The sequence below is a fragment of the Pecten maximus genome, chromosome 8 (genome assembly GCF_902652985.1).
Source record: "Pecten maximus chromosome 8, xPecMax1.1, whole genome shotgun sequence".
In the NCBI taxonomy this organism is placed as follows: Eukaryota; Metazoa; Mollusca; class Bivalvia; order Pectinida; family Pectinidae; genus Pecten; species Pecten maximus.
Window position 1 is genome coordinate 33,395,248 of NC_047022.1, and position 23,964 is coordinate 33,419,211.

General features: G+C 37.1%; 1 protein-coding gene across 1 annotated transcript in view; it reads left to right on the forward strand.

The window, feature by feature from the left end:
• The first annotated feature begins 4,872 nt into the window (after window positions 1-4,872).
• Window positions 4,873-23,964, forward strand: part of LOC117333258 (uncharacterized protein DDB_G0287625-like) — a 29,247-nt gene continuing 10,155 nt past the window's right edge. The window contains exons 1-7 of the mRNA XM_033892473.1: window positions 4,873-4,958; window positions 7,066-7,137; window positions 11,786-11,888; window positions 12,177-12,244; window positions 14,138-14,207; window positions 15,087-15,308; window positions 15,815-16,036. Of these exons, the coding sequence (XP_033748364.1) occupies window positions 4,924-4,958; window positions 7,066-7,137; window positions 11,786-11,888; window positions 12,177-12,244; window positions 14,138-14,207; window positions 15,087-15,308; window positions 15,815-16,036 (792 nt within the window). The 5' untranslated portion in view covers window positions 4,873-4,923. The remainder of the gene's footprint in view (window positions 4,959-7,065; window positions 7,138-11,785; window positions 11,889-12,176; window positions 12,245-14,137; window positions 14,208-15,086; window positions 15,309-15,814; window positions 16,037-23,964) is intronic.

Below are 23,964 nucleotides of genomic sequence, written 5' to 3' on the forward strand. Positions count from 1 at the left end.
ATTATTTACATCCAAAGCCAAATTTAGATTAATTTGTATATTCAAGTAATTTCATGCTTTAAACATTTCCGAACGGGCAATGGAAAAACATTGACATTCAAAAAGGAAATGGTATGCATTTTCACAAAAATGCCCACAATATGCACACTGTGCGTCTTTAACTAGATTTACATGGAAGATATCATCTTTAAGGGAGCTACAATGGTGTCTTAGCCTAGCATGTATAATATTTAATTTTCTTTCCCCATAACTATAGAAGCACGGCTGAGTTTTGGGAACATTTTGGGAGGGAGCTAGTTTAAAAGATGAGAGCGGTAGGGATTTGATAACATCATCTAAAGAGGTCCAGTTACTTAATGTAGAAGGTAAGAAAGATTTGTGTGTTGCAGAAAGTCGATAATTTGGAATCCTGAAGTTTTCCTTGTTTCTTAAAACATATGGATTGTTATCACCTACTGAGGGGGGTAATAAATTTGATAGATAGCTTGGAGTCAAATCACTATTCATCTTGTATAATAATTGTAGTTTTTTCTGGCCCTTCTATCAGAAAGTAGTTCAAGTCCTGATTCAATATATAAACATTCATTTTTCGAATAAGAAGGTAAACCAGTTATAATTCTCGCTGCTTCACGCTGAGCCCGCTCTAATTTTTCTGAATCTACCAGAGAGCAACCGTCCCAAACCTCACACGCATATTCCAGGACAGGTAAATAATTTATAAAGTCTTAATAGAGCGTCACATTTTAGCATATACTTAATTTTCCTCAAAACATTTATTTTTTTTCATTACTGATTTATAAACTTCATCAATATGATCAGACTAATTTGCATTTGAATTGAAATTGACTCCAAGATGTCTATGAGAACTACTGAAATTTAAGAAATTTTCATCAAATATTAAATTAAGATCATCATCAATATCATCAGAATTTGATATAAAAATAACCTCAGTTTTGTCTGGATTAAAAGTAACTAGCCATCTTTTTGCTCACCTATGTATTTTTTCTAAATCTCTATTTAAAGCTAATTCTATTTCTCGACAAGAAGAAGATGATATTTTGAGAGAAGTATCATCAGCGAATAGACGAGCTGTTGATTCGAGTTCATCTGCTATATCATTTATATAAATGAGAAAAAGAAGAGGCCCGAGAATCGAGCCCTGGGGAACTCCGGCCCCTATCATACCAACATCAGAAGAAGTGCTGTTGATAAATACTTTCTTTTGTCTATTACTTAAGTAGTTTTTAATCCAAGACAATATGTCACCGGAAATACCATATGACCAGAAGACCTTGATACCAGACTCTTTCAAATGCTTTAGAAATGTCACAAAATATCATACAAGTGTTTTTTTCTTCTTCTTAATCTAAACAAATATTGTGATATATTTCTATTAGTTGAATAATTATGTCTGCAAAAACATGGTTCTGAGACATTGTTAGCAAATCCACGTTAAAATCTCCTAATAAAATAACATTACTAGATAAGTCTATAGCATTGTTTAGAGAAACACGAAGACTATCCCAAAATTTGTTAACATTATGATAATTTGAAAGATAGGCTGTCCCTAGTATAATTTTCTTTTCATCGGGGAGAAGAACTTATATCCACATAGCTTCAAGTTCAGGAATTTCATAATCAGTCAGCCTATCAACTTTCAGTGCATCATTTATATATACTAATATACCACCCCCAGCAAAATTTCTATCAAGTATAAAAGGGGAGAGAAAACCGTCAAAAAGCAATTCACTTGTAGGGGCTGTAGCATCAAGATGGGTTTCGGTTAGACAAATTACATCATACTCGCCTGCAAAGTTTTCGACATATTCTATTTTATTTCTAACCCTTCTTATATTTAGATGAACAATTGAAAGTTTACCAGACCCCGGGCCAGGATTTGATTCAATGTCCATATGTTGTAACAATAGTAATAACATGATGAACAATAATTCTAAATTGTTCAGACGAGATGATAAAAACAGATTTAATGAGCTTACTAAATAAGCCGTATTTTGTTTGACAGCACTTTTGAAATAGAAAAATATTGTATAGTAGGAGAAGGAGCTTGGTGCTATCCCATGTTGTCCTGTATCATATTGCGCAAAATGTATTGTATTTATGAAAAAAATCTTGAAAAATTAAAAATAAAAAAAAATAAAAAAAATAAATATTGCGCAAAATTAAAGCACCGTTCCATCGGTGCAAAGTGCGTACAAATCTAACGTATAACGAATAAGCAACAAAATGGTTTATAACTCAACTCCGTTACCTACAAATTATACCAGTCCTCCGTGGCCATCATCCTCCAACGTTCAGTTCATTAATACTTTTTTTGTTAAAGACTTTGCCTAATCATGAACTGAATACAAGAGGATTCGGTCGCTTCATAAGAAAATTGATAGGAAACTACCGTTTCTTTGCCAACTGTTCCTGTACTAGCTGTTCTCTATCCTCGCACCCACAGGTACTTGTGGACATGATTATGATATTTCTAATTCAAATGTTTCATTATAGACGAGTAAATTAATGTATTACAGTCGCATGCTTAATTTGGAAAAAAATATCGTACCTCGGCCTTATAAATACTAATATATACTACTTATAACTTAGTATTTATAAGGCCGAGGTAGGATATTTTTTTCAAATTAAGCATGCGACTGTAATACATTAATTTACTCGTCTATAATGAAACATTTGAATTAGAAATATCATAATCATGTTCACAAGTACCTGTGCTCGAACCCTGTGCCAAGGATTCCATGCTACTGTCTTCTATATTCTTCTGTTAAATATTCTCAGGGCAATATTCTCCAGGTTTATTAATTCTGATAACTCCGGACTTGTGTTAAATTCTTATTCTATTTAACTTGCATCCAAGGTTGACTTTGCTAACCTTGGGACTAACAATGAGGAGTTGGGGAGGTAGAGGCTGTATGCACACGCCCATAAAACTCTGTACTACCTTCGGGACCGACACAAATGATTCATCATTTACTCAGTGCTGTTGACTGCACCAGCGAGTGTCATGGTTACAGCACACTCTGATATGAAAATGTTGAGATTTTCCTCTTCGTACAGTCCAACAAATGTAACCATATATCATATCAGCCTCTCATAGCTATAGAACCAAGTACTTGTACTCTTTTTTTTCAAACATGAAGAAATCTAATAATCCTTTCACTCCAGAAACAATATTATCCTCACGTGCTTTAATTACAAAGATTTCTGGTCTTCCTTTAATGTTCAGCGAAAAAGAAAACCTAAATCGCATCGAGGACTTTTATTTCTTAGCTACAGCGGACAGATCATTGGCCCTATCTCACGCAAGTAATTGCAGCTTGAACCACCCTTAGGCTCTGTTCAACCACAGGGGCATGATATATAGGTATTTCTGACTATTTTTTGTAATATAAAACTAGACATGCCCCTGTGGTTCAACACATATCGATCACGCCCTGGTTTATCTGCCCTGTCTTTCTTTCTTTAAAGATTTTTTATTTAGCTTTTGGACAATCTCTGACTTGGTTGGATGTACTAACACAGACGAGGCATGCTCCTCTACATGTATGGCGGTAACGTTGTCCAGACTGTCCTAATTATATAAACCATCCCTCATTTAAATTTCTATACCCATGTGCATCGCCCGATTGGCCATATCCTTGTGGACCATTTAAGCAATGAACAGTGATTTAATGTTGTTGTTATAGTCGATGTGTGGTGGGCAAATGGCATGGGAACCCGTTAGGTTTATTTGGGGAAGGGGCTGTTTAGGGCTATATTAAAATTTTGTGATTTTGTAAAAATGACACCCCGATGTTGATTATGCAATTTTAATCTACCCCCCCCCCCCTCCAAAAAAAAATTAATTAAAATTAAAAATAAATTCTGAATTTCTGAATGTGTTCTATACGCACTATGTAGACTGTAACAAATTCTCAGGTTCCTGTGGTCTCATCAACAACTATGGACGGCCTCCCCTGTGTGCGGGATGAGTGTGTTCGTGTATTTGTCGCCTTGCGATCACAGGGGTTTGACACATTCATACGACCAAGTATGAAACAGTGATAGCCTCGGGGCCGACACCTTATGATAGGCGTAACGAACAACTGATGCCGAATACTAGGCCTACCTCATGATCATCCTGCTAAAGAACCCAACATGACACTATTGTACTGACGGAGAAAAAGCTACATCATTATTGTAACTGCATGAATGTAACCTCTCGAGAGATGTCTCGTAAAAAATGTGCGGTTATGACACCTAAAAGTTAAACGATTTTCTGAATTTTATATGAATTTCACATACTTTTATTTCATTCATTTTTTTCATTCGATGTGTTATAACTTGTAATATATATACAGTATCGTTATATGAATTTATAAGAATTTCTCAATTGTTTATGAATTTCTCAGACTCTAACTAAATGTGTCATTAGACCCCAGTGGAAATAAGCCTGAGGGGTTTCTGGTTAATCCTGTTTTCAAGGACAACATATTTATTATTTCTTTTTCATTGGAACAATATTCTTATTTCTATACTGTAGTGCCAAAATTATCCCGGTGATATATATGTATATATATATACACACATAGCAAATCCAATATGCTTAAAATAACAATCTCTTATTTTAATTCGTGCTGTTCTCAAGCATGTATTGTTTACCACAATAAAATCATTTTATCGAATAAAATAGAATTTGCATGCGTTAACGAAATCTTATTTAATTAACAGCTAGCAATTCGGTACTGTTAGATTAAAGATTATTACTCGTTCTACATGTATTTATGTGATATTGACTTACAATTTAATATCTAAATAAGCATTGTGATATAAGAAGCTCTTCTCCTTTTTTTGTTTAGGGTCCGATACATCCGGAAATATGAACACTTTCCGTCTTCCATTTTTATTTTTAGATAGTACAAGATGGCTGGCGGGTGCACCTTTGTATCGGATGACAGGTACACCAGTTTAAGTTTATAATGCCTGCTAGAAATCGGTAACAGTTATATTAGAAATGATCAGTCATTTATATGAACTCATGTTTAAAGTATATGCTTATTAAGTCCAAAGAATGACATTCAGTTATTTTGATCCAAATATTACGATTGGATTATGCAAGTCCGATGGCCCATGGCCACGTCTCCATTCATTAACAAACAAATTAAACATGCCAAAGCAGCGCCATATATGTGCATGTTGATATATTTCCTTTTTGTAGCAAAATAAGTAACTAGGTCTTATATTAAGCCAATGTGGTTCGTATCTGTATATGATACAGTACCTGTAATGTCTACATACATTAACAAACAGATTAAACATGCCAAAGCAGCGATATATATGTGCGTGTTGATATATTTCCTTTTTGTAGCAAAATAAGTAACTAGGTCTTATATTAAGCCACGGTGGTTCGTATCTGTATATGATACAGTACCTGTAATGTCTACATACAAATGTACATTGTATATAGAGACAGAAAAACACATTCTTGTGAATGCCTCGAATGCCTAGACTCAAAGCCAGGACCTTCAAGCTCTAGACGGACACTCTAACCATTTGAGCTACATGTGCCTGGCCACCGATGAAACGCCCATTCCAAACAACTTTCCTGTTATTTCTTGAGATTTACCAACATCTCTACCCGAGACTCTCAATACTACCACTGTGAGATTTTAGTGGGGCGCCAATGTGTAAGAATAGGGAAAAACACATTTCTGCCTAGTACCCCTATAGGAATTGAACCTGGGTTTTCAGTGTGTTGATCCTGGGACAAACAAAGTGGAATTAGAGAAGTCAACTTCACCAGTTTATATTTGTGCACTGGGCCAAGAAAGTGTACTAGTCTACCACTTTATCACTACTACTATATATACCTGCAGACATTAGATAAAATTGGATATATATCAGAGGTCTGCTATTTGATGCAAAATTTAGTTAACTTTTCGAAATTGTTTAACTTGCATTAATCATACAAAATGTGTTCAGCTTCAAATTGATTCAAAATTGAAAAAAATTGGACAAGTATTTTTTGAGAAAACTTGCTAAAAAAATAAACTATATTTGGTGCAAAATTTTATCAACGTTTTTAACTTTAACTTTATTTCGTCCCTGGTTGATCCACAGTTCTGCTACCTCCTGAGCCAAAGATGTATGCTCTGTCAGCTGAGTGACAGCGAGAGACCGTATTTAATGTTATGTACAAGACACACCAACCTGTGACTTTTACACTTACATTTCTGATTGTATACATTCCATATACTGTGTAGGATAAGTCCAGTATTGTATAATGTCCTATCAACAGCTCAGGACAGTACTGTGAAGGAATGTATGATATATATTGCTGTACATGTGTACTTACATGTACTCTATATTTAAGCATTAAACTGCTGTTGGAAAGTTATGGTCTTATAACGAGCATTAACCAATTTGACTGCAATCCTGTGTTGTCTATAATCCTGTGAGCATTGTAGGACCATAACTTTCCAAAAGGAGGCAGTTACTTATATTATCTTGAATTTTAGGTTTTCTCATATATAACTAACATTTAACAGTGTTATCACAATCCAAAGTCAAATTTTGCGCTGTCAACTGGACCTGTTCACGTCATGACTACATGAGACTGTTCATGGCAAAAGATATAGTTTGTGTGACTGCTCATGGCAAAAGATATAGTTTGTGGAAATAAACACAAACGTATCAATTCAATTTCAACTACGTATGTTTGATTTGCAAGTTACATGTATATTATCAATATATTTTTTTTAACTCTTTCTGGTACCACAAATTTTTGTGATATCAAAAATACACTTAATTTAATGAAATCTGACAAAACAATGTTTTATATTTAGTGACAATGTCACAAACATTATTCTTCCTTTAACTACACCAATGGGAATTATGTGATTGTTATGGTCTGATAACTTTTCCTTTTGTTTAGTAAGATTAATAGTGAACACTAAATGTAGCTCATGTCTTAAGGAATGCATTTTGCTTTAGTAGAGGAATTGTTGGGAACATACATGTACAGAATGTAAGTCTGTGTTAAAATTAATTATCATTGGTTTTTAGTATCATTCACGAAGAGCTGGAAGTCCTGGAATCCATCTACATTGGTGAACTTGAGGTGGACCATGATGACAGGTAATGTAGCCATTTTTATGTCACAAGATCTCCTTAATGTTGTTATAACCATGTTGCTAAGAATATTTTATCTAGATTCAAAAGAAGAAAAGTAAGAGCATGTTAGGCCAGCTGGATTTAATCAAAGATCTATTGAAGAGATATCATACCACAAGTACAATGTAAGGATTTCATTTGAGATCTTTTTTATAAAAATGTAAAGAATATTATGTCTATATAATCATGTTCTTATGGTAATTTGTTTGTTTGAATTTACCATATTATTATAATTATTATAAACAAACATAAAATTTGTGTTTACAAACCTCCATGTGGCCCTGATTTTGTAGTACACTGTGTGTGTTGTGATAACAGGACAGTATGAGATATTTGTGTACCTATAAATAGACAGGAAGTAGGTATAACGAAGTAATACAATTGTGATCCCAGCATATATATAACTGCTAAGTGATCAGTGTGTACCTTGCACTGAATACATGATGTAATGAGACTTCTTTTCTGAGACCCCAACGTGCTATATTTAGGCAGTCTTTAACAGCCATGCAGGGGTATTCCCAATATTATGTATATATGTTTTTCAACACCTGTAGTGAAATGTCTGTATGGGTGGGGCAGCAATTGGGATCTTGCAGAAAGTTAAATATATATTTTCTTTTCTTTTTCATATCAGATTGTATCAAGACAGAAATCCTGTCATTAACATCTGTTGCTTTAAATAGATTATTTCTTGAAATAATTTAACAAGTAAAATTTAATGTAAATGTATAGATGTAAGAAGATGTAACTTGATTTTTAGCCCACCATCATCAGATGGTGGGCTATTCAAATCGCCCTGCGTCCGTGGTCCGTCCGTCCGTCCCTCCGTCCGTAAACAATTCTTGTTATCGCTATTTCTCAGAAAGTGCTGAAGGGATCTTTCTCAAATTTCATATATAGGTTCCCCTTGGTTCCTAGTTATGCATATTGCATTTTGAGACCGATCGGAAAACAACATGGCCGACAGGCAGCCATCTTGGATTTTGACGAGTGAAGTTTGTTATCGCTATTTCTCAGAAAGCACCAAAGGGATCTTTCTCAAATTTCACATGTAGGTTCCTCTTGGTGCCTAGTTATGCATATTGCATTTTGAGACCAATCGGAAAACAACATGGCCGACAGGCAGCCATCTTGGATTTTGACAATTGAAGTTTGTTATCGCTATTTCTCAGAAAGTATTGAAGGGATCTTTCTCAAATTTCCTATGTAGGTTTCCCTAGGTGCCTAGTTATGCATATTGCATTTTGAGACCAATCGGAAAACAACATGGCCGACAGGCAGCCATCTTGGATTTTGACAATTGAAGTTTGTTATCGCTATTTCTCAGAAAATACTGAAGGGATCTTTCTCAAATTTCATATGTAGGTTCCTCTTGGTGCCTAGTTATGCATATTGCATTTTGAGACCAATCAGAAAACAACATGGCCGACAGGCAGCCATCTTGGATTTTGACAATTGAAGTTTGTTATCGCTATTTCTCCGAAAGTAATGAAGGGATCATTCTCAAATTTCATATGTAGGTTCCCCTCGGTGCCTAGTTATGCATATTGCATTTTGAGACTAATGGGAAAACAACATGGCCGACAGGCAGCCATCTTGGATTTTGACAATTGAAGTTTGTTATCGCTTTTCTCAGAAAGCACTGAAGGGATCTTTCTCAAATTTCACATGTAGGTTTCTCTTGGTGCTTAGTTATGCATATTGCATTTTGAGACTAATTGGAAAACAACATTGCCGACAGGCAGCCATCTTGGATTTTGACAATTGAAGTTTGTTATCGCTATTTCTCAGAAATTGCTGAAGGGATCTTTCTCAAATTTCATATGTAGGTTCCCCTCGGTGCCTAGTTATGCATATTGCATTTTGAGACTAATGGGAAAACAACATGGCCGACAGGCAGCCATCTTTGATTTTGACAATTGAAGTTTGTTATCGCCATTTCTCAGAAAGTGCTGAAGGGATCTTTATCAAATTTCATATGTAGGTTCCCCTTGGTGCCTAGTTATGCATATTGCATTTTGGGACCAATAGGAAAACAACATGGCCGACAGGCAGCCATCTTGGATTTTGACAATTGAAGTTTGTTATCGCTATTTCTCAGAAAATACTGAAGGGATCTTTCTCAAATTTCATTTGTAGGTTCCTCTTGGTTTCTTATTATGCATATTGCATTTTGGGACCGATCAGAAAACAACATGGCCGAGAGGCAGCCATCTTTGATTTTGACTATTGAAGTTTGTTATCGCTATTTCTCAGAAATTGCTGAAAGGATCTTCCTCAAATTTCATATGTAGGTTCCCCTTGGTTCCTGGTATTGCATTTTTGGACCAATCTGAAAACAACATTTCCGACAGACAGCCATTATCGCTCAATCTTAAATTTGTTATATAGGTTCTCTTTGTTTGAAAAGTACCAGAGGGCTATTAGTAAGACTTAGAGGAAGGGAAAAGTATAGAAAAGATCAATCTGACATGGAACCTATAAAGATCATTCAATGGTGGGCGCCAAGATCCCTCTGGGATCTCTTGTTAATAATGGTAATAGTTTAGAGCTATGAATAACAATAGTGATAGAAAAAGCTACATTTTAATGATTTGCCAAAAAACTAATAATATTGATAACATTTTTAGCCCACCATCATCAGATGGTGGGCTATTCAAATCGCCCTGCGTCCGTGGTCCGTGGTCCGTCCGTCCCTCCGTCCGTCCCTTCGTCCGTCCGTAAACAATTCTTGTTATTGCTAATCCTCAGAAAGTACTGAAGGGATCTTTCTCAAATTTCATATGTAGGTTCCTCTTGGTGCCTAGTTATGCATATTGCATTTTTAGACCAATCAGAAAACAACATGGCCGACAGGCAGCCATCTTGGATTTTGACAATTGAAGTTTGTTATCGCTATTTCTCAGAAAGTACTGGAGGGATCTTTCTCAAATTTCATATGAAGGTTCCTCTTGGTGCCTTGTTATGCATATTGCATTTTGAGACCAATCAGAAAACAACATGGCCGACAGGCAGCCATCTTGGATTTTGACAATTGAAGTTTGTTATCGCTATTTCTCAGAAAGTAATGAAGGGATCTTTCTCAAATTTCATACATACGTTCCCCTCAGTGCCTTGTTATGCATATTGCATTTTGAGACCAATCAGAAAACAACATGGCTGACAGTTAGCCATCTTGGATATTGACAATTGAAGTTTGTTATCGCTATTTCTCAGAAAGTACTGAAGGGATCTTTCTCAAATTTCATATGTAGGTTCCCCTTCGTGCCTAGTTATGCATATTGCATTTTGAAACTAATCAGAAAACAACATGGCCGACAGGCAGCCATCTTGGATTTTGACAATTGAAGTTTGTTATCGCTAATTCTCATAATGCACTGAAGGGATCTTTCTCAAATTTTATACATAGGTTCCCCCTGGTGCCTAGTTATGCATATTGCATTTTGAGACCAATCGGAAAACAACATGGCCGACAGGCAGCCATCTTGGATTTTGACAATTGAAGTTTGTTATCACTATTTCCTAGAAAGCACTGAAGGAATCTTTCTCAAATTTCATATGTAGGTTCCCCTTGGTGCTTAGTTATGCATATTGCATTTTGATACCAATTCGAAAACAACATGGCCGACAGGCAGCCATCTTGGATTGTGACAATTGAAGTTTGTTATCGCTATTTCTCAGAAATTGCTGAAGGGATCTTTCTCAAATTTCATATGTAGGTTCCCCTTGGTGCTTAGTTATGCATATTGTATTTTGATACCAATCGGAAAACAACATGGCCGACAGGAAGCCATCTTGGATTTTGACAATTGAAGTTTGTTATCGCTATTTCTCAGAAAGTAATGAAGGGATCTTTCTCAAATTTCATATGTAGGTTCCCCTGGGTGCTTTGTTATGCATATTGCATTTTGAGATTAATCGGAAAACAACATGGCCGACATGCAGCCATCTTGGATTTTGACAATTGAAGTTTGTTATCGCTATTTTACAAAAGGTACTGAAGGGATCTTTCTAAAATTTCATTTGTAGATTCCCTTTTGTCCCTGATGTTGCATTTTGGGACCAATCCGAAAACAATATGGCCGACAGACAGCCATTATCACTAAATCTTAAATTTTATATATAGGTTCCCCTTGTTTGAAAAGTACTAGAGGGCTGTTTCTGAATTTACACAGATTAGTAAGACTTAGAGGAAGGGAAAAGTAGAGAAAAGATCAATCTGACATGGAACCTATGAAGATCATTCAGTGGTGGGCGCCAAGATCCCTCTGGGATCTCTTGTTTTGATTTTCCATGCATATGTTCTGACTACATCTGAAATAGAGGAAATAACAAATAATCAGATTTCAAATTGTCACTAGCTAAACAATTACTGTTTTTATGGAAAAAATCATGTGTTTGAACAAACACTCTTCAGAGAGTTCCTGTTATCATGTGTACAGCACAAAACTAAATTTCTTATATCTTGTAAACCATCAATTCCAACTGACAAGAAGTTTATTGTAAATTGGTATTCAGGTTAGAAGTAGGTACAACCAAAAACATCCAGGAATGGAATTTGTGTTGAGTTGCTTCCCTTTGTTCAGTGTGTGTTATTTATTTTACTTGACAGAGGCCACCCATCTAGTATCAGCCTTCAGCTCCACCCATCCACAGGCGAAGATGTGAACAAGAAATTTGTTTGTATGACACTCGTACTCAACCTGCCTGGCAGTGTATGTACTTTATTTTATCTATGTACATGTAGTGTACTCCATACATTGTGTGATTGAGAGGTGGAAAAGTTATACATATTAACCAAATTTCAAGACATCAAAAATAAAACATCCACAACTAATGTGGCAAAAACTTGATTAATCAAGAATAAGAGCTTGAAGATCAAACCATTCAGATGTAACATTTTGCTTCATTTTTATTGCATCATCATATTCATATATACAATTCAAAGCATGCAAAAGTAGTATATATGGAAAGTTATAGTTAGACTGATGTTTTCTTTGTAGTATCCCATGGAGCTACCAGAGATCATCATACGGAACCCTCGAGGTATAGGGGAGGAGGAACTGGAGAGGTGAGTTCCATTGTATCATGTTAGCCTGTTGTATTATGGAGGTAGAGAGGGTCAATTATTATTGTTTAGTCTGTGGTCTAAGGAGGTAGAGAGGTATCAGTTAGCCTGCTGTAATAAGGATGGAAGAGAGGTATCAGTATTGCCTGTTGTACTAAGGAGGTAGAGAGGTATCAGTTAGCCTGCTATAATAAGGAAGTAGAGAGGTATCAGTTAGCCTGCTGTAATAAGGAAGTAGAGAGGTATCAGTTAGCCTGCTATAATAAGGAAGTAGAGAGGTATCAGTTAGCCTGCTGTAATAAGGAGGTATGATATCAGTTAGCCTGCTGTAATAAGGAGGTAGAGAGGTATCAGTTAGCCTGCTGTAATAAGGAGGTAGAGAGGTATCAGTTAGCCTGCTGTAATAAGGAGGTAGAGAGGTATCAGTTAGCCTGCTGTAATAAGGATGTAGAGAGGTATCAGTTAGCCTGCTGTAATAAGGAGGTAGAGAGGTATCAGTTAGCCTGCTATAATAAGGAGGTAGAGAGGTATCAGTTAGCCTGCTGTAATAAGGAGGTAGAGAGGTATCAATTAGCCTGCTGTAATAAGGAGGTAGAGAGGTATCAGTTAGCCTGTTGTAATAAGGAAGTATGGTATCAGTTAGCCTGCTGTAATAAGAAGGTAGAGAGGTATCAGTTAGCCTGCTGTAATAAGGAGGTAGAGAGGTATTAGTTAGCCTGCTGTAATAAGGAGGTAGAGATGTATTAGTCAGCCTGCTGTAATAAGGAGGTAGAGAGGTATCAGTTAGCCTGCTGTAATAAGGAGGTAGAGAGGTATCAGTCAGCCTGCTGTAATAAGGAGGTAGAGAGGTATCAGTCAGCCTGCTGTAATAAGGATGTATGATATCAGTTAGCCTGCTATAATAAGGAGGTAGAGAGGTATCAGTCAGCCTGTTGTAATAAGGAGGTAGACAGGTATCAGTTAGCCTGCTGTAATAAGGAGGTAGAGAGGTATCAGTCAGCCTGCTGTAATAAGGAGGTAGAGAGGTATCAGTCAGCCTGCTGTAATAAGGAGGTAGAGAGGTATCAGTTAGCCTGCTGTAATAAGGAGGTAGAGAGGTATCAGTTAGTCTGCTGTAATAAGGAGGTAGAGAGGTATCAGTTAGCCTGCTGTAATAAGGAGGTAGAGAGGTATTAGTTAGCCTGCTGTAATAAGGAGGTAGAGAGGTATCAGTTAGCCTGCTGTAATAAGGAGGTAGAGAGGTATCAGTTAGCCTGTTGTAATAAGGAGGTAGAGAGGTATCAGTTAGCCTGCTGTAATAAGGATGTAGAGAGGTATCAGTTAGCCTGCTGTAATAAGGAGGTAGAGAGGTATCAGTTAGCCTGCTGTAATAAGAAGGTAGAGAGGTATCAGTCTATTTATCAAGAAGTAAATTACTGAATGTATTGCAATTCTATACATTCTTAACAACAAAGGATGAAGAAGTATTTTATGAATATATCTCAGGTCTTAATATTCTCAACTCGATCTTTAGTAAAAAGTATTTTAATGAATTTATCTCAGTTCTATAGATTGTTAACTATTAAGTAAAAAGTATTTTGATGAATGTATCTCCATTCTATAGAATAACAACAAAGGCTAAAGAATTTGATGAATGCATCTCTTGTCTATAGATTCTTAACAATAAAGTAAATTGTTTACCAAACATATCCCCGCTCTATAGATTCTTAACAATAAAGTAAATTGTTTACCAAACATATCTCCGCTCTACAGATTCTTAACAATAAAGTAAATCGTTTTATTAAACATGTCTCTGCTCTATAGAATCTTAATAACAAAGTAAGAAGTATTTTAACAAAGAAGTATTAAATAATAGTTTTAAGTGTCCTTAATCAAACTACCTGTATTCTATTTCAGCTTACATGAGGCTATAAACCAGCTGGCTGAGGAGAGGCGAGGAGGACATATGTTGTATGATATTATAGAAGTGAGTAATATGCATTGTATCGTATATCGGAGTATTTATCCGATTAGAGATTTGAATCAACTTGTCCATGGCTCTGTTTTAGATTATATCTTCCCTATACAGTAAATTGTTTAGTCGCACATGAAAAGTAACACACTTGCCCTTCACCAAAGCAGCCAGGATTTGATTCCTTTATTGGACGTTAAAAGGTATGGTCACCTGCCCAAACACATGGGTTTTCTCCTTGTTCCTTCCACAGTAGCACCCCTCATGTACTTCCATCCGGGCCAACAAAAGTGATTAATATAAGTTGATACCTGTGTATAAGTTGTTCTGCAAAATTTTGGTCACTGCCATAAGTCTATCAACTCATAGTAATGTGTAATTCTTTAAAAACCAAGTCAGTATAAATAGCAAATTCCTGTTAATCATGTACCTGTAACTTGTGTTTAGTGTGAAGTTGGAAAAATGGTAGATTAGGGAAGGGGGTGTCAGCCATCTTGGTGAAAGTTTTAGTTATAACATTACTGTGAATTAAGGGTTATGATGTAGAGGTTCATGCTGTCCCTTGAGTTTCAATATTTCTATGTCTATAATCTGTAACACTGCAGCTAAAGGAATTTTTAGCTCACGGGTTATGAGTAACCTTGAGCTAATGCTGATCCCCGGCATTCATGTCGGCATTGGCGTCCCAACCGAAGACTTTAAAGTTTTTGGGGTAAGTTTGTAAGTCCAAAAGTATACACTTCACACCCTTCTGATTTGGTTTATACATATTGTATATTCATTTGAGGTCTAGGACTGATGTACAATTTCAAAATGTCATGCTTATACATACATAAAAGATGAATGCATAGTGTTCGCAATCATTGATTGCACTTTTGTACTTTATCATCACAGTTAGCCAAAGAAAGTCTGACCGATGGTAACGTGCCACACTGTCCTTGTACAATATGTCTGGAGCACTTTTGTGAGGGAGAGGAGTTTACTCGTACTGACTGTTACCACTACTTTCATCAACACTGTCTTTACCGCTATGTATCACACACTCTCGAGTCACTGAAGAGTGAAGCAAACCAACGTCCCAAATACAAGGAGCTGGGGCAGGATGACACTGATAAGGTTTGGATACTAATAAATCAGCAATATGTCAATGATATCAAGAAATGTTAATGTTGAAAGTACAAACGTAGAATCCCATTTCTAAAAGGATTTTCCTCCATTAGAATTATAAAGATTTTGATAGGTAACTAAGGTCTGGTATACAGTTATCCTACCAGAAGAAATCTAACTATTTTTGGTTAATGTAGGACAATATCAGTGTAGTTATTTACTTAATACCTGAATATCTTTTAGGGGCAGGAAACATTGTTTATTCGACCCAATAGAGTTGAATTTACACATTGTTTGGAATGAACTTATTTTCATAAAATGATCATGTTTCAGTTTTGGCTAAAGTTTTTTAATCAAATTTGGCTAAAGGTTTAACTTGGGGGCACCGGTAGGGGACATGTATTGGTTTAGCAATACTCACAAAATGCTTGTTTCATTAATAACATCTACTTAATGCAAACAATATGAAACAGATATACAATTTAGTGTAACTGACATCCTTAATTCATTTCTAGGTATTTTGTCCAGTCTGTAGGGAAGTCATTGACTATGACCTTGACCACTTTAAGTCCTTGAGTCAAGATCAGGTCCACAAAGATAATTGCCTGTTATACAGACCATCAGCAGACATTCTTCAGTGGCAGGTGGAAATGGCAGCCATCTTGGAAACCCAGAAACAGAAAGGAGGAATAATTGACCTGGAGGAAGAGAAAAACAAATTTCTAGTAACAGCAGAGGTAGGTTACACTCGTGGTTATGTCATATAGTAACAGTAGTGGTAGGTTACACTCGTGGTTATGTCATATAGTAACAGTAGAGATAGGTTACACTCGTGGTTATGTCGTATAGTAACAGTAGCGGTAGGTTACACTCGTGGTTATGTCATATAGTAACAGTAGTGGTAGGTTACACTTGTGGTTAGGTATAGTAACAGTAGAGATAGGTTACAATATCAACTGTCATATAGTAACAGCAGAGGTAGGTTACACTCGTGGTTATGTCATATAGTAACAGTAGAGGTAGGTTACACTCGTGGTTATGTATAGTAACAGTAGAGGTAGGTTACACTCGTGGTTATGTCATATAGTAACAGTAGAGGTAGGTTACACTCGTGGTTATGTCATATAGTAACAGTAGTGGTAGGTTACACTCATGGTTATGTCATATAGTAACAGTAGAGGTAGGTTACACTCGTGGTTATGTCATATAGTAACAGTAGAGGTAGGTTACACTCGTGGTTATGTCATATAGTAACAGTAGAGGTAGGTTACACTCGTGGTTATGTCATATAGTAACAGTAGAGGTAGGTTACACTCGTGGTTATGTCATATAGTAACAGTAGAGGTAGGTTACACTCGTGGTTATGTCATATAGTAACAGTAGAGGTAGGTTACACTCGTAGTTATGTCATATAGTAACAGTAGAGGTAGGTTACACTCGTGGTTATGTCATATAGTAACAGTAAAGGTAGGTTACACTCGTGGTTATGTATAGTAACAGTAGAGGTAGGTTACACTCGTGGTTATGTCGTATAGTAACAGTAGAGGTAGGTTACACTCGTGGTTATGTCATATAGTAACAGTAGAGGTAGGTTACACTCGTGGTTATGTCATATAGTAACAGTAGTGGTAGGTTACACTCGTGGTTATGTCATATAGTAACAGTAGAGGTAGGATATAGTAACAGTAGAGGTAGGTTACAGTCGTGGTTATGTATAGTAACAGTAGAGGTAGGTTACACTCGTGGTTATGTCATATAGTAACAGCAGAGGTAGGTTACACTCGTGGTTATGTCATATAGTAACAGTAGAGGTAGGATATAGTAACTGTAGAGGTAGGTTACACTCGTGGTTATGTATAGTAACAGTAGAGGTAGGTTACACTCGTGGTTATGTATAGTAACAGTAGAGGTAGGTTACACTCGTGGTTATGTATAGTAACAGTAGAGGTAGGTTACACTCGTGGTTATGTCATATAGTAACAGTAGAGGTAGGTTACACTCGTGGTTATGTCATATAGTAACAGTAGAGGTAGGTTACACTCGTGGTTATGTCATATAGTAACAGTAGAGGTAGGTTACACTCGTGGTTATGTCGTATAGTAACAGTAGAGGTAGGTTACACTCGTGGTTATGTCATATAGTAACAGTAGAGGTAGGTTACACTCGTGGTTATGTCATATAGTAACAGTAGAGGTAGGTTACACTCGTGGTTATGTCATATAGTAACAGTAGAGGTAGGTTACACTCGTGGTTATGTCGTATAGTAACAGTAGAGGTAGGTTACACTCGTGGTTATGTCATATAGTAACAGTAGAGGTAGGTTACACTCGTGGTTATGTCATATAGTAACAGTAGAGGTAGGTTACACTCGTGGTTATGTATAGTAACAGTAGAGGTAGGTTACACTCGTGGTTATGTCATATAGTAACAGTAGAGGTAGGTTACACTCGTGGTTATGTCATATAGTAACAGTAGAGGTAGGTTACACTCGTGGTTATGTCATATAGTAACAGTAGAGGTAGGTTACACTCGTGGTTATGTCATATAGTAACAGTAGAGGTAGGTTACACTCGTGGTTATGTCATATAGTAACAGTAGAGGTAGGTTACACTCGTGGTTATGTATAGTAACAGTAGAGGTAGGTTACACTCGTGGTTATGTCATATAGTAACAGTAGAGGTAGGTTACACTCGTGGTTATGTCATATAGTAACAGTAGAGGTAGGTTACACTCGTGGTTATGTATAGTAACAGTAGAGGTAGGTTACACTCGTGGTTATGTCATATAGTAACAGTAGAGGTAGGTTACACTCGTGGTTATGTCATATAGTAACAGTAGAGGTGGGTTACACTCGTGGTTATGTCATATAGTAACAGTAGAGGTAGGTTACACTCGTGGTTATGTCATATAGTAACAGTAGAGGTAGGTTACACTCGTGGTTATGTCATATAGTAACAGTAGAGGTAGGTTACACTCGTGGTTATGTCATATAGTAACAGTAGAGGTAGGTTACACTCGTGGTTATGTCATATAGTAACAGTAGAGGTAGGTTACACTCGTGGTTATGTCGTATAGTAACAGTAGAGGTAGGTTACACTCGTGGTTATGTCGTATAGTAACAGTAGAGGTAGGTTACACTCGTGGTTATGTCATATAGTAACAGCAGAGGTAGGTTACACTCGTGGTTATGTCATATAGTAACAGTAGAGGTAGGATATAGTAACTGTAGAGGTAGGTTACACTCGTGGTTATGTATAGTAACAGTAGAGGTAGGTTACACTCGTGGTTATGTATAGTAACAGTAGAGGTAGGTTACACTCGTGGTTATGTATAGTAACAGTAGAGGTAGGTTACACTCGTGGTTATGTCATATAGTAACAGTAGAGGTAGGTTACACTCGTGGTTATGTCATATAGTAACAGTAGAGGTAGGTTACACTCGTGGTTATGTCATATAGTAACAGTAGAGGTAGGTTACACTCGTGGTTATGTCGTATAGTAACAGTAGAGGTAGGTTACACTCGTGGTTATGTCATATAGTAACAGTAGAGGTAGGTTACACTCGTGGTTATGTCATATAGTAACAGTAGAGGTAGGTTACACTCGTAGTTATGTCGTATAGTAAAAGTAGAGGTAGGTTACACTCGTGGTTATGTATAGTAACAGTAGAGGTAGGTTACACTCGTGGTTATGTCATATAGTAACAGTAGAGGTAGGTTACACTCGTGGTTATGTCATATAGTAACAGTAGAGGTAGGTTACACTCGTGGTTATGTCATATAGTAACAGTAGAGGTAGGTTACACTCGTGGTTATGTATAGTAACAGTAGAGGTAGGTTACACTCGTGGTTATGTCATATAGTAACAGTAGAGGTAGGTTACACTCGTGGTTATGTCATATAGTAACAGTAGAGGTAGGTTACACTCGTGGTTATGTCATATAGTAACAGTAGAGGTAGGTTACACTCGTGGTTATGTCATATAGTAACAGTAGAGGTAGGTTACACTCGTGGTTATGTCATATAGTAACAGTAGAGGTAGGTTACACTCGTGGTTATGTCATATAGTAACAGTAGAGGTAGGTTACACTCGTGGTTATGTCATATAGTAACAGTAGAGGTAGGTTACACTCGTGGTTATGTTCTACAGTAACAGTAGAGGTAGGTTACACTCGTGGTTATGTATAGTAACAGTAGAGGTAGGTTACACTCGTGGTTATGTCATATAGTAACAGTAGAGGTAGGTTACACTCGTGGTTATGTCATATAGTAACAGTAGAGGTAGGTTACACTCGTGGTTATGTCATATAGTAACAGTAGAGGTAGGTTACACTCGTGGTTATGTCATATAGTAACAGTAGAGGTAGGTTACACTCGTGGTTATGTCATATAGTAACAGTAGAGGTAGGTTACACTCGTGGTTATGTCATATAGTAACAGTAGAGGTAGGTTACACTCGTGGTTATGTCATATAGTAACAGTAGAGGTAGGTTACACTCGTGGTTATGTATAGTAACAGTAGAGGTAGGTTACACTCGTGGTTATGTCATATAGTAACAGTAGAGGTAGGTTACACTCGTGGTTATGTCATATAGTAACAGTAGAGGTAGGTTACACTCGTGGTTATGTCATATAGTAACAGTAGAGGTAGGTTACACTCATGGTTACGCATATAGTAACAGTAGAGGTAGGTTACACTCGTGGTTATGTATAGTAACAGTAGAGGTAGGTTACACTCGTGGTTATGTCATATAGTAACAGTAGAGGTAGGTTACACTCGTGGTTATGTCATATAGTAACAGTAGAGGTAGGTTACACTCGTGGTTATGTCATATAGTAACAGTAGAGGTAGGTTACACTCGTGGTTATGTCATATAGTAACAGTAGAGGTAGGTTACACTCGTGGTTATGTCATATAGTAACAGTAGAGGTAGGTTACACTCGTGGTTATGTATAGTAACAGTAGAGGTAGGTTACACTCGTGGTTATGTCATATAGTAACAGTAGAGGTAGGTTACACTCGTGGTTATGTCATATAGTAACAGTAGAGGTAGGTTACACTCGTGGTTATGTCATATAGTAACAGTAGAGGTAGGTTACACTCGTGGTTATGTCATATAGTAACAGTAGAGGTAGGTTACACTCGTGGTTATGTCATATAGTAACAGTAGAGGTAGGTTACACTCGTGGTTATGTCATATAGTAACAGTAGAGGTAGGTTACACTCGTGGTTATGTCATATAGTAACAGTAGAGGTAGGTTACACTCGTGGTTATGTCATATAGTAACAGTAGAGGTAGGTTACACTCGTGGTTATGTCATATAGTAACAGTAGAGGTAGGTTACACTCGTGGTTATGTCATATAGTAACAGTAGAGGTAGGTTACACTCGTGGTTATGTCATATAGTAACAGTAGAGGTAGGTTACACTCGTGGTTATGTCATATAGTAACAGTAGAGGTAGGTTACACTCGTGGTTATGTCATATAGTAACAGTAGAGGTAGGTTACACTCGTGGTTATGTCATATAGTAACAGTAGAGGTAGGTTACACTCGTGGTTATGTATATAGTAACAGTAGAGGTAGGTTACACTCGTGGTTATGTCATATAGTAACAGTAGAGGTAGGTTACACTCGTGGTTATGTCATATAGTAACAGTAGAGGTAGGTTACACTCGTGGTTATGTCATATAGTAACAGTAGAGGTAGGTTACACTCGTGGTTATGTCATATAGTAACAGTAGAGGTAGGTTACACTCGTGGTTATGTCATATAGTAACAGTAGAGGTAGGTTACACTCGTGGTTATGTATAGTAACAGTAGAGGTAGGTTACACTCGTGGTTATGTCATATAGTAACAGTAGAGGTAGGTTACACTCGTGGTTATGTCATATAGTAACAGTAGAGGTAGGTTACACTCGTGGTTATGTATAGTAACAGTAGAGGTAGGTTACACTCGTGGTTATGTCATATAGTAACAGTAGAGGTAGGTTACACTCGTGGTTATGTCATATAGTAACAGTAGAGGTAGGTTACACTCGTGGTTATGTCATATAGTAACAGTAGAGGTAGGTTACACTCGTGGTTATGTCATATAGTAACAGTAGAGGTAGGTTACACTCGTGGTTATGTCATATAGTAACAGTAGAGGTAGGTTACACTCGTGGTTATGTCATATAGTAACAGTAGAGGTAGGTTACACTCGTGGTTATGTCATATAGTAACAGTAGAGGTAGGTTACACTCGTGGTTATGTCATATAGTAACAGTAGAGGTAGGTTACACTCGTGGTTATGTCATATAGTAACAGTAGAGGTAGGTTACACTCGTGGTTATGTATAGTAACAGTAGAGGTAGGTTACACTCGTGGTTATGTCATATAGTAACAGTAGAGGTAGGTTACACTCGTGGTTATGTCATATAGTAACAGTAGAGGTAGGTTACACTCGTGGTTATGTCATATAGTAACAGTAGAGGTAGGTTACACTCGTGGTTATGTCATATAGTAACAGTAGAGGTAGGTTACACTCGTGGTTATGTCATATAGTAACAGTAGAGGTAGGTTACACTCGTGGTTATGTCTATAGTAACAGTAGAGGTAGGTTACACTCGTGGTTATGTCATATAGTAACAGTAGAGGTAGGTTACACTCGTGGTTATGTCATATAGTAACAGTAGAGGTAGGTTACACTCGTGGTTATGTCATATAGTAACAGTAGAGGTAGGTTACACTCGTGGTTATGTCATATAGTAACAGTAGAGGTAGGTTACACTCGTGGTTATGTATAGTAACAGTAGAGGTAGGTTACACTCGTGGTTATGTCATATAGTAACAGTAGAGGTAGGTTACACTCGTGGTTATGTCATATAGTAACAGTAGAGGTAGGTTACACTCGTGGTTATGTCATATAGTAACAGTAGAGGTAGGTTACACTCGTGGTTATGTCATATAGTAACAGTAGAGGTAGGTTACACTCGTGGTTATGTCATATAGTAACAGTAGAGGTAGGTTACACTCGTGGTTATGTCATATAGTAACAGTAGAGGTAGGTTACACTCGTGGTTATGTCATATAGTAACAGTAGAGGTAGGTTACACGCGTGGTTATGTCATAGTAACAGTAGAGGTAGGTTACACTCGTGGTTATGTCATATAGTAACAGTAGAGGTAGGTTACACTCGTGGTTATGTCATATAGTAACAGTAGAGGTAGGTTACACTCGTGGTTATGTCATATAGTAACAGTAGAGGTAGGTTACACTCGTGGTTATGTCTATAGTAACAGTAGAGGTAGGTTACACTCGTGGTTATGTCATATAGTAACAGTAGAGGTAGGTTACACTCGTGGTTATGTCATATAGTAACAGTAGAGGTAGGTTACACTCGTGGTTATGTCATATAGTAACAGTAGAGGTAGGTTACACTCGTGGTTATGTCATATAGTAACAGTAGAGGTAGGTTACACTCGTGGTTATGTCGTATAGTAACAGTAGAGGTAGGTTACACTCGTGGTTATGTCATATAGTAACAGTAGAGGTAGGTTACACTCGTGGTTATGTCATATAGTAACAGTAGAGGTAGGTTACACTCGTGGTTATGTATAGTAACAGTAGAGGTAGGTTACACTCGTGGTTATGTCATATAGTAACAGTAGAGGTAGGTTACACTCGTGGTTATGTCATATAGTAACAGTAGAGGTAGGTTACACTCGTGGTTATGTCATATAGTAACAGTAGAGGTAGGTTACACTCGTGGTTATGTCATATAGTAACAGTAGAGGTAGGTTACACTCGTGGTTATGTCATATAGTAACAGTAGAGGTAGGTTACACTCGTGGTTATGTCATATAGTAACAGTAGAGGTAGGTTACACTCGTGGTTATGTCATATAGTAACAGTAGAGGTAGGTTACACTCGTGGTTATGTCATATAGTAACAGTAGAGGTAGGTTACACTCGTGGTTATGTCATATAGTAACAGTAGAGGTAGGTTACACTCGTGGTTATGTCATATAGTAACAGTAGAGGTAGGTTACACTCGTGGTTATGTCATATAGTAACAGTAGAGGTAGGTTACACTCGTGGTTATGTCATATAGTAACAGTAGAGGTAGGTTACACTCGTGGTTATGTATAGTAACAGTAGTGGTAGGTTACAATCGTGGTTATGTCATATAGTAACAGTAGAGGTAGGTTACACTCGTGGTTATGTCGTATAGTAACAGTAGAGGTGGGTTACACTCGTGGTTATGTCATATAGTAACAGTAGAGGTAGGTTACACTCGTGGTTATGTCATATAGTAACAGTAGAGGTAGGTTACACTCGTGGTTATGTCATATAGTAACAGTAGAGGTAGGTTACACTCATGGTTATGTCGTATAGTAACAGTAGAGGTAGGTTACACTCGTGGTTATGTCATATAGTAACAGTAGAGGTAGGATATAGTAACAGTAGAGGTAGGTTACAGTCGTGGTTATGTATAGTAACAGTAGAGGTAGGTTACACTCGTGGTTATGTCATATAGTAACAGCAGAGGTAGGTTACACTCGTGGTTATGTCATATAGTAACAGTAGAGGTAGGATATAGTAACTGTAGAGGTAGGTTACACTCGTGGTTATGTCATATAGTAACAGTAGAGGTAGGTTACACTCGTGGTTATGTCATATAGTA